Raw genomic sequence first — 12652 nt, 5'->3', positions numbered from 1 at the left:
ATTTCAATATTAAACATTTCATAAGCCATTATTCTATCATAAAGTTAAAAATAATAATAAAAAGTAGCAAATATAAAAAAAATAAAAAATAACATAGAAAAATATATACATAAACTTATTAGAGCACAAACAATGAGAATACAGATATATACTCCAACTATAAATTTCAATCAATGCCTACTCTATAAAAATATTATAGCACCATTTGAGAAAACAAAAATACTACTAATAAAAAATAACTCATGGGATTCAGATTCGCACAACAAGACGATTTGCACATACCTTATACTTCCCATTACACAAGATACTTGCGATGTATGGACGTCTTCGGGGTGTTGATTTGTGTTTGGCCCGTGGAAAAATTGAATTTCATTCTTAAGAGACCTCTACACAATTTGAAATGTATCGGACGCATGTCAAGGCAAGTTGGAGTTGTGTATGTATCCTATACATGTCTAACACAGACACAATGGCAATTAGAAGTATCCGTGCTTCATAATCAAGAGAGGCGATCTCCTTGTTCAAGCATGAAGCTCAGTTATCTTTCCTTAATTATTCATTTTATCTTTTCCTTTTAACTTAATATCTTTTCCCTATAACTTAATATCTTTTCTAACTTTTTCAAGGTCATCCTGCATCAAATAGATATCAAAGACATGGTTTTTTTAGTTAATTTGACATGTAGGATTCTACATTGAAAGCAATTTTTCTTGAGGTTTCATTACCATCTTTAAATTTTCATAATCATGTTTGAATTTTATTTCCTGTTGTTTTATTTGTCAAGTAAACAATGAACTGACCTTAGCATCTTACTTTCCCCCACATTCGAACCTCCCTCTCCTCAAAAAAATTGCCTCATTCAAATTCAATTTTGGTTCAAAGTCCTAACAAACTTTGATCTAGTCTTTAAACCTCTTCACAGATTTTCTCTAACAAACACTAGCAACAAAACTTCAAAATGTACCATTTAATCTTGATATTCCAATGGGAAAGATCTATTTACTTAAATATACCTGTTTATGGTATTCACAAGCTCCTTATGCAGGGTTCACAAAGTTTGATTGCATTTATCATGATCTTGGTTACTCTTCCAATCCTATGATTCAGCTTTATTTATTCATCAATATTCTAAAGGCACAATATTGCAGCTTCTTTATGTGCATGAACTATTAATTATTAGCAATGACAACGATAATATCATTGCTCTCAAAAGACCTATTCAGCATTATTTTGAAATGAAAGATCTCAACAACTTACATTATTTTCTTGGACTTGAAATATCTTTTGACTTGGTTATTTTCTTAGACAAGGCAAGTATGCCTCCATTCTTCTTACACAAGCTGGCATTATTGACTTGAAGAAAGAAAAAAGGAAATGCAAGACAAAAATCAAGTTTACATCTATCCTAACAACATTTTGGCCAACTTTATCTTCCCACCCTCGCTGAAAAGAAAGAACGAAAGAAAAAAAGGAAAAGAAAGAAAGAAAAAAGAAAATTTAACTACAAAACAAATGTAAATCTCATTGATTTTAAAATAAACCACCTACATCTACAAAATGAGAATGTTGGTATTCCTTCAACTTCATATCATTCTCTACTCCATAAAAAATCCAACATTTGATGATCTATAAAAAGTTAAGAATGATGTTAACTTTGGTTGTATTAGTAATATCACTCTTCAAAGTGAAGCGTTCCAAAACAAGGGGAATTGATGCTGATAAAAATTTTAAAATTTTACATTCCCATTAAAACTTGAGTTGTTTATCTTTGAGGTTTCATAATTTTTCTAAGGTGAATATAATCAATATAATTAAGTTAGCAATTAATTTATTAACAACCTGCTAGTAACTTATTATTTTTTTCCTGTATATATATGAAATTCTGAGTCATATAAGATAAGTTTATAATATGAATAAAATTCTAACTACGCATGTGGAAACTCTTCTTCTTCATCCATTACGGGATTTTGTTTCTTACCCAAGAGTAATACATGAAACACTTCTAGAAGAGGTAATAGAATTATCTAAACATGAGATTTTCTTATCTTGGTACTCACTCTATTTATCTTCCTCTTTGCTTCATTACATTTTCATTTTCAAGATCACCTTGCATCATGCATTAGTTGCTTAAATTCCATTAAAAAAAGAATAAGTAAATTAGCATCTCAAATGATTTGCTTCACACATAACCAAAGTGTTGAAATACTATAAAAGATAAAGTTAGAAATGATTATACTAAAAGCCCAAAGGAGTCGTAAAAGTTGAAGAAAATAGTTAAAGACTTTGGAATTGATATTATTTAGCTAAAGATGCTCAATTAAACTGGAGAAATATAATTAATTTGAAGGAATGTAAAGGAAAGGACAGCCCTAAATAGAATTTTCCTTGAAAGGCTTGAGTAAACTAGACAGAGAACCAAATATTTATATTTATGAAACAAACCCCAAATATCGAAGATATGGCTCACAATAATGTTGTTGATAATGAAAAGAACAAAAAAAGGTAAGGCATGGAAGTTATAATTATAGAAGGTTAACGACAGTTGTAGAAGTGTTATCCTATACAGTTATATATTATTGGATGTATATGGTATAAAAAAAGCAGAAAAAAAAAATCTTATTCCATCATATATTAAATTAAATAATTCCTTTTACTTATTAGAATGTCCTTGCCATGATTTTAAGAACAAATTTAATTGATGACACTTCACCATAAAATGAAAAGAAAGTAAGAAAATTACAATTCGAGAAGGTTAAAGCCTGTTATAGAAGTGATAACATAGAACCAAATACATGGAAGACCATTAAAAGAATTTGAATATAGAATAGGACTTATTTTTATAAGCTGAATTAAGGTTTTTCGTATTCAAGCATTAATTGTTTCTCTAGAAGAAGATAATGAACAAGCAACTCATCGAAGCAATTCCTGAAACTGTTTTTAAATGAAGGCAAACATATTTTACATCACATAACCAAAAAATGTTTTCTAATCCAAAGGGGAAACTGCAAAGGTCATCTTGGGATTTTAAGATTTAAGAATAGACAACTGAGAAAAGAATGAGAAATTATCAACATTTCTGTGCAATATCGACTCATCAGAGAGTAGAAGATAATTAGGCATGTTTGTTAATAGCTGGTATCTTAATGAAAAAACCAACTTCATTATTTTTGAAAAATAAAAAACATTAAGGAAAAATAAGTCATATCAACAAAGCACAACAAGTTTAGATTGAAAACAAAGAAAACAAAGGAAACAAATGAATAATTAATATAACAAGAAAATAGAGACGTTCTGCCCTAACTTCACGAAAAGCAGGGTATTTAGATAGAGGAAAAATATATCAACAACGCAACAAATACAAGTTTGCTGGATGTCACTTGTTATACAATATCCTATAGGATCAACACACTTTTTCAGTGGGAAATGAAACGAATAGTGAGAGCTAGGCGTCAGAGGATCAAAGTGATCCAAGATGGGGTCAGTGACACAAACAAGTTAGAAAAGGAAATCAAGTTAACAAAAAAACCTATATCTATGACTACATAATTTGTGATTATGGGTCATTGTTAATGTTATGAGTTGTTTTAGTTTTAAGCTTTTTTACTCATGCATGTTATCACACCTTGGTAATGCTCTATAAATAGAGGCCTTGGGTTGATGTAAGAGTTGGGGAAAATTTAATGAAGCTTTAGGTATTTTCCTCCCCAATTGTTGTCTCTCTCTCTCCCTCCCTCTCTCTCTCTCAAGAACATCTTCCAAGATCCTAACATTTGGTATCAGAGCTAGGGAGATGGAGGAAGGTGTTCAAGTTGCCGGCAACGCACAGAAGCATTGCGTAGAGGAAAGCTGTAAGGGAAATTGATTTTCTCTGGTTTTCGGGTTTTGAGAACTGAGAGCTGAAAGAGGGTTAGATTTTTTGTTTGTAGCTTCTTGTGTGAGGAGGAAGAAGAGAGAGTTTAAGAAATCTAGAGAATTTCTTGTGTGTGTTGAAGAGGGTTGTTTTCTCTCTTGTCTCTCTTGCTTGTTGTTTCTTTCCTCTCCTAGAAAGACAACCGGAAGGGGTTGTCTGTTGAAAGCCGGACGTTTACCTGAGTTCGGATACCGGAGGCACGGTCGGAGGCGAAGTAGAGTCGGCTGGAGGCAGACGCGTGGGCTGGCGCGATCGGGACTAGCGGGACGAAGGGTTTGATCGCGGGTAGGACCGCATGCGGAGCACTCTTGGGCCTCGCCTGGAGTAGAGACAACGGGAGCCTTGTGCTGAGCGGGCGGTTGGCATGGAGTCGGGCCTGGAGCGGGTTGAGAAGCCGAACGTGGTACAAGAGATTCAAGAAAGCAGCAATCAAGATAATAGGTGGCAAGAAGGCTACAGGAAATCGAAGCAGAATTTGCTTGTTTTGTTTGCTGGTTAAAGATGCTTTGGGTGATCTTGAAAGTGGAAGAATGAATGAGGCCGTGGATGAACAGTTTGTGACAAGATCTTGTTGAAGTTCTTACGGTCAAGATTCAGATGGAGTCCGGAAGGCAGCTGCAGAGGCAGAGAGAGAGACTCTTGATCTTGGATTCGATCAAGGTGGAGAATTATAGGATCATGTTGAAGCATCAAGAACCTCATGGAGGCAAGATGATCGCGAACTTGGGATTGGACAGGTGGATAGTGCGAAGTCGCAGGTAGAAGCGCGCACGGGTGTCCAGGGCGATCGGTTGGATTGCAATAAGTTTGAATTCTTGTGACGAGTGGTTCTTTGGGTTTTTTTTTTTTTGTAAAACTAAATCAAGGTGGAGATTGTTATGAGTTGTTTTAGTTTTAAGCTTTTTTGCTCATGTATGTTATCACACCTTGGTAATGCTCTATAAATAGAGGCCTTGGGTTGATGTAAGAGTTGGGGAAAATTTAATGAAGCTTTAGGTATTTTCCTCCCCAATTGCTGTCTATCTCTCTCTCCTCCTCCCTCTCTATCTCTTGCAAGAAAGAACTCAAGATATTCCTCCTTAGTTTCAACAGTTAAACTTTCCAATTTCATCAAAAAAAAAAGCTTATGCAAATCTTATAATGGCTTTATCATTCAGCATTAATCCTTAAACCTCAAGAAGCTCGAACAAGCATGTCCCTATTGGCTCATGTATTCGGTTATGACAAGCTGTTAAGCCCTCCAACTTCATTCAAAAAGAAGCTTCTGCAGATCATGCACCATGGCTCTATGAATCAGCCGTACTCCCCAAACCACAGTAATCCCAAAGAGGCACGCCCCTAGTTACTCTAATCGAATAAAAGTGCCATTTTCAAGCAGATCCAGGTAATAACAACGTGTAAGACCTGCAATTCCAGATCAATTTACAGCACAAATAATAATGCATGAACAGTAGTAACTATCAAACAAGATAAAGTAGATCAAGCAGGATGCCAAGGACAGGATAATCTCCTACCAGACCATTGCAATTGATGCATCTTTTATTAGAAGGAAGCTTAAGAAGTCCTCTAATAATTTTCTCGTTCTTCTCTTCCTCCTTCATCCTGTTCGCCATCTTGTCCACTCGCTTCCTCCAATTACTCGACCTAACACCCAGATCCAAACCTAAATTTAGAAAAAAAAAATAAAAAATACAATCCAACAAATATCTTCACACGGAGAAATTAATCCAAGCCGCGATATCCGAAAAGGAGAACATCACCGACAGATTATAGCTCGAGGAAGGATCTGGAAAAAGCGAAAGAGACCAAATTCGAAGATGGAGATCGAAGCCAAAGTTATGCAAACCTGCTTCCTCAGCTAGGGTTGGAGCAAGAGATGGAGCCCCAAAATTCTTTTCCTTTGAACTTCTAACGAGTCAGTCGCTCTCCAGTTAGAGACCATGCGCCGCCGGTTCAGCCGGGGGACGACGGTGCTTGCTGGTTCGGGCAGGGAGAAAAGCATCCGGACGGAGAGAAGATTACAAAATTACCTCTTAGAAGGCATTAATTGAAGGCGTACACTAAGTATATTGGGGTGTTTTGGGAAATGGAGTAGAAGGGATTGTCGGCGAAAACGGTGGAATCTCTGGATTCGTCGTACGGCCCAGACGAACGCTACCCTGGCACATGGCGATAAGTGTAAATTCATTTTGGCTTTTTTTTTTTAATTAATGAAAATTCAGAGGAAATATATTCATTAATTAATTTTAATTATAATAAAATTATAATTTTTAAGATATTGAAAAGAAATATTTGTAAAAGATATTGAATTGCATAAAAATCTTAACATTTAAAAAAATAATGTCAAAGCAAAAAAATAGGGCACAAACAATTCACATTTAAGCATTTCAAATTTTATATGATTGCTCATCGTCTAAGGTGGCAATAAAAAAGATAATTCCTCACTGTTAATCACAACTCACATCTTAATGCAACCACAAAATAAATGAATATCATCATCATATAACAAAAAATAAAAATATATACCCTTTATTTTAGCAAGTATGTATACTAGCATGTACCTTTTTAGATATTTAATAGATAGCAAGTGACTTACAACACATGAATTCATATATTGTGTTACCTCCAAAAGAGCTCGCCCAATGACCATAAAATCCAATTCAACTGAACACTTAAAGGGGAGTCCCCGCTAATTACTCAAATCATCACTCGCCCTCCACCAAGAGGCTGCCACTCACCACTATTTGAAACGAAGTGTTGCCAATTATGCATGTCATCTCAATTATCGAAAAGCACTTATATAAGAAGCTCCAAGTTAGCCTATCATGGTCTGGGAAAATAAATCCAACATGATTTTGAATTTCTATTTTTATAATCAAATACGACATCGAGAATAATATATTATCTCAAAAGGTACAAATATTATTCTTGATCAATAAATTAAAATATAAAAATATAATTTTTTTCTTAATTGTTGTAATCGAATTATTATAAAGAATAACATACAATCTCGAAGACTATTAAGATTCATTGATGATTCATGAGAAATGACACCGTTATCCAGGGATATTCTTCTTCTAGCATGATTAATTATCTCATAACAGTGAATCCTCTTTAGCAGTGGCTTAGTATGGTGGCAACCTATACTATCTAATTCATGGATTCTCATATAAGGTACATAAGTATTATAACATCGCATCATTTTCTTATAAGAAAAAGAAAGCAAGAAATAATCAAACATTAAACCAAAAATTTCTCTTATTCATATTGGAATTTCAATTACATATACTTATTTTATATATTATATATAGTTTTATTAAAACACCAACTACTCTATTAACTATTTATCTAATGAAAGCCCTTAAAACTACTCGATAATTTCCTATTATTAATGCTTTGATGCTAATCCAAACACACTTAGTTGACTTGTGGTTGTCTAATAATTCCTACTAAGGGATCCATCAACATTTCAAATCTTCTCCTTAGATTGAGAAGTGGCACATATATCACCATGAAATGCCTCGGTAAGTATATCCTAATATCATTTAATGAGTTGGGGATAATCTCTAGAATATTTGTATCTAATTGAATATTGGAGTTTAAGTACCCAGTTCAAGCCATCATAAAGATGCATTGCTCTATGCACTGGGATCACATCTTATCCAAATAACTGGGATCACATCTTATCTAAATAGTCAAGCTCTTTGGGGTTGCTTGGCCACATTTTAAACTTGATAGCCTCTATCATACTGTGCATTTCCATGGTCACTCTTTTTAAGTCAAAGAATTAATTTCAAAAATCACTCACTCGATAAAAAGATAATGCATCTTCTCTTTACCACTTGGAAATTGCTAACCTTATCGCCTTTACCATTTTTGACACAAACTTGAAGAATTTTTAGTCCCCTATAGCTCCATTATAGCCTACACTAATGCCCATACATCATTCCTTCCAAAGGCTATAAAAGGAACATTAGGAAAATCTTGAGGTAATATTAAAAATGTAAGTAATATATATATAAAGTTATTTTTCTTAATTAGTTTAAAAAATAATTTTGTGTTCAAATGATATTGTGAGAGTAATAGTTTTTTCTGTGTAAATGCAAGGTAGTTTAACTAAGAAGTTCCTTATTTCAATTGGATTACATCAAAGATCAGCCTTAAGCCCATATCTTTTTTGTTTTAGTCATGAATGTTCTCACTAGACATTTGAAAAGATTGTAACATGGTGTATACTTTTTGTTGATGTATTATTCTTGTTGATAAGGCTAAAGAGGGTGTTGAAGCTAAACATGAATTATAGAGGTCAACCTTAGAGTCTTAAAAGTTTTGTTTGAGTAAATCTAAAATTGAATATATAGAGTGTAATTTTAGTAATAATAAATTTGGTGGAGGGATTGTGACTTTGGGTGATTAAGGCATTAATAAGAGTACACATTTTTGATATCTTGAACCTACTATTTAGTGTGATGATGAAATAGATGAGATATAATTCAAGTTAGGCCTTGAAGTAGAGGAATGCATAGGAATTCATAGTGGCTTCACACTTAAATATAGGATAGGAGTCATTAGTTGAGTTTTCCATTTTGTCACAAAAATTATTTATATTGTCTTATTATATTTATTGGATGGTTAGTGAATTCATTCTAATTCAAGCAAAGCTCTTACACTTGTTCAGGGTGCATATCTTCTAATAATTAATTTGAGAACTATGTAGGGAAATGTTTGCTTTAACGTTTAATGACTATCTAAGAAGAGAGATATTGGATGTATAACATATTGTTACCAGTCAAAGATGATTGATAGATGAATCAATACAGGGAGTTGAGACTTTCATTTAAGTTGCATCTCAACTGCCTTTCTTTAAGTTCGAAGGAATGTTTTAGATGTCCATATTCAAAGCATAAAAATCAAGCATTCCCAAAGCCCGATGATGAGAAGGTTGATTTATATCGTAGGGGAATTGTTCCAGACTACTAGATTTGGACCTCACATAGCGAGTATGAGCCACACAGAGATACTCATACTAGTCCATCCATAGCTTTTGAAACATTTGATGAAGATCAAATGACTAGACCATATAAAGAACTTTTTTTTATGTAGCAGGTCCTAATTTAAGGGCTAGTGTGGAAGAGCCACCAAATGCAGAAATCAAAAAAAATTTTGAGTTACTACATGCAGCTCAAAAACTAATTTGGGACGATTGCAAAACTCCTTCAAAATTATCGAATGCAGTGAGGATGCTAAGTATCAAATCTGAATATAATTTTCCTCATGATTGTTTTAATGACTTCATTAGCCTTCTAAAGGAAACTAATCCAACGGATAATTTAATTGCATGGATAATACTAAATCTTTCACACTAAAATATGGAGGAAAAAAATACTTGGTTTGATTGTTATTATATGTTCCTACCTGCAGATCATCCATTTTGGAGGAATAAGGAAGTATTCATTAAAAACAGAGTTGAGAGGTCACCTCCTCCACCCAGATTAAGTGGTGATGATGTACTATAGAGACTTTCTAACTTTCCAATAATTATTGATTTTCAATGTTATCAGAGTCTAAATTTTTGAAATATGGTGTTCAACATAATTAGATTAAAAAAGTATTTTCTGGATATTATCATATTGGAGAACTAATTTGATAAGGCATAATCTGAATGTTATGCACATGGAGAGAAACTTCATGGATAATATTTTTAATACAATTATGGATGTTAAAGGTAAGAGAAAGAATAATGTCAAAGCAAGGATGGACATCAAAGAGTACTGCCAGTAAAAAAAATCTAGAGTTAGTAACAACCACCGATGAAAAAATTGTGAAGCCTAAAGCACCTTACTCTTTCATGTTAGAGCAAAAAAGATCAATATATAAATGGTTTAAAGGTTTAGAAATGCTAGATTGTTATGGATAAAATTGTAAGCCGGAGGGTTGTAGCCCTAATAAGAGAGATAGAAGAGATGAGAAAGGCTCAAAATGAGATGCAGGCAGAGCTGTGATCCTATAGAGATGAAAATTAAAAGATGAAAATTAAGAGCAAACATATGCATCACTAAACAGCAAGGACATAGAGGATGAGTAGTACTCTTATTTATTTGATGAACTTTTGTTTTAAACATTTAATTTGATGAACTTGTTATGTGAAAGCTAGGACAACGACATGTTATTATGGATTTATATGTTATCAACCTTTATTTTTTTATTTGATTTATTGAGTTTATTTGTTTTGATGAACTTGTAAACTTTATTTTCTTATTGTGGATTTTATTTCAATATTATATATGTTAATTTTGTAGACTTTATAATAGTTATGATTGATTATAGTGGCGTGTTGCTCATATTTGTGATAATTATTGTGTATTATATGCAGGTTTAGTGTTTAGGGTAAAATTGAGTAGATATATAGGAGAGGCTATCATTTTTTTTAAATGTTATAGATTTCCAACAACCAACCGACGGTTTGGTCTCTAGAAATGCCAATACCATACGGCTTACTATAGCCACCAGAATGTTAATCATGTCATCGATAATGACCGACAGTTTATCGGTGGTATCCGATGGAAAATTGCCAGTTTAGCCATATGTAATACATGTGATTCTGATTGCTAGTAAACTACCGGTGATTAACTAGCGATTTATCGGTGATCGTCGGGGTCATCCAGCAGCACTGCAGCGATTTGGCCGTCGGTGATTAACCGGTGGTCACCGGTGCTATGACCGCCGGAACTTACCGGCCGTCTTCACTATCAAAAATCCATCTGTGATTATAACCGTTGGAAATAGTTTCCTACGTGATTTTTACCAGCGGCTTGAGAACTGCTAGAAAATCGCCTGTAATTTCTTAAACTGCCAAAAATCTTAATCTTACTGCTGGAAAAAACTGCCGGTAATGCTTGAATTTCTTGTAGTGTATCTTTTGGTCTCCCTTTGACTTAACTCTAAGGAGGAACTACATATACGTACTTAATACTCACTAAAAATGATGGACCCTAGTAGAACTCATCTAAAGTTTGATTACTCACTAAAGTTTGATGCTCTGCTGCTCAAACTTGGCTCCACCCTGGCACTGAATCAATTGCCTTTTTTCTTGAGGCTCCGGTGCTATTATTTCTAAGATGTTGTGGCACTAGTAGTTAGAGCACTCTGATATTGGTTCAACACTTATTACTTTCTCTCATTTTTATCAGATAGTTATGTGCAACATTAAATAGAAATAATATTTTTTAAAGATATTTATGATAGCAAATCATTATAAAATTTACACTTAATAGTGATCTTGCCATGAGAGTCCAGGACAAGGAGGTAACTATAGATGTGCTTAAATTCATAAAGTTCCCTACTGATATAAATAAGGATTATTTTTTGGTTGGTATGAAAGAAGTTATGTTTGAGGATTAAAGGGAAGGGTTGTTATCAGATTGAACTTTAAATGAATCTTGGAGTGAGGATGAGAATTTTGAGGGTTTAAAAGAATTTGTTCATTGTATTTGTGAAACCACTAGGGTATTTAAGGAGAGGTATGAAACATTGGATACTCATCTTTGGGTAATGTATTAAGACCTTCTTTCGAAGTAGCACCTATTTTAGAGCTTAAGGTCTTGCCGAGCCACTTAAGTATGCCTTTCTTGGTAGCCACTCAATTTTCCCTATAATTATTTTTTAATTAATGAAAATTAAGAGCAAACATATTCATTAATTAATTTTAATTATAATAAAAATTATAAATTTTAAGATATGAAAAAGAATTATTTAAAAAAGAGATGGAATTGCATAAAAATCTTACCATTTAAGAAAATAATGAGAAGGCCAAAAAATTCAGATTTAAGCATTTCAAAATTTATATGATTTATATTCGTCAAAGGTGGCAATAAAATAAATAACTCCTTACTATTAATCACAAATTACATCGTAATGCAACCACAAAATAAATGAATATCATCATCATAGAACAAAAAATAAAAAGTGTAACCCTTTGTTTTAACTACTGTATGTATACTCAATGATGTACCTTTTTAGAATATTTAACATATAGTAAGTGAGTTACTGCAGATGAATTCATACATTATGTACAGTATAAAAGAGCTCTCCCAATGACTTTAAAATATAATTCACTGAACACTTTAAAGGGGTGGGGGGGGGGGGGGGGGGGTGTCCCATAAATTACTCACCTCTTCACTTTACTCTAAACACCAAGAGGTGACCACACACCACTATCGTGAACAAGTTTGCATTTATGCATTTCATGTCCAGTTACCGAAAAAGCGCATGTCTAGAAGCTCAGTTTGTCTATCATGGTGGTGGGAAAAATAAATCCAGCATGAATTTTAATTATATATTTTTATAATAATAAATACACAATTTTGAATAAATAATATTATCTCTGAAGATAAAAATATTATTCTTGTTCATTGATTAAAATATAAAATAAAATTTTTCTTGATTGTTTGTAATCGATTTTTTAAAGATCACATACAATTCGAAGAGTTGAAATGCCATATAATTATTTATTTAGTCCATAATAGCTTAGATATTTTTCATTTATTCTCATAACAAATATCCTAAAAATAATGTTACTTTATCGAAAGGACATAAGCAGTATACTTTGTTAAGGACTCGATACAAGAATAATGATTCTCTAACTTTTCTTGAAATTTGTTTAGAAGAACAAAGCAACTCTAGGTTCATCGTATCTAGTTTGAAATGCTTTAATTTATTTTTTTCATTATTTTTAATAGTTTT

The 12652-nt window shown here is 33.1% G+C and overlaps 1 protein-coding gene across 6 annotated transcripts in view; it reads right to left on the bottom strand.

Moving 5' to 3' along the window:
* LOC110102405 (ADP-ribosylation factor GTPase-activating protein AGD5-like) overlaps positions 1-5960 on the bottom strand; it is a 34719-nt gene extending 28759 nt beyond the window's left edge. The window contains exons 1-2 of one of the 6 annotated variants that reach the window (XM_028699895.1): positions 5675-5960; positions 5425-5554 (exon numbers count right to left, since the gene is read on the bottom strand). In XM_028699895.1, the coding sequence (XP_028555728.1) occupies positions 5425-5523 (99 nt within the window). In that variant the 5' untranslated portion in view covers positions 5524-5554; positions 5675-5960. Of the gene's footprint in view, positions 1-5082; positions 5315-5424; positions 5574-5674 lie in introns of those variants that run through there. The other 5 variants (XM_028699896.1, XM_028699897.1, XM_028699894.1 and 2 more) reach the window with 5 other exon arrangements.
* Between the last annotated feature and the right edge of the window lie 6692 nt (positions 5961-12652).

Source organism: Dendrobium catenatum, unplaced genomic scaffold (assembly GCF_001605985.2).
Source record: "Dendrobium catenatum unplaced genomic scaffold, ASM160598v2 fragScaff_scaffold_1409, whole genome shotgun sequence".
NCBI lineage: Eukaryota > Viridiplantae > Streptophyta > Magnoliopsida > Asparagales > Orchidaceae > Dendrobium > Dendrobium catenatum.
This window is presented reverse-complemented; position numbering and strand designations above follow the sequence as displayed.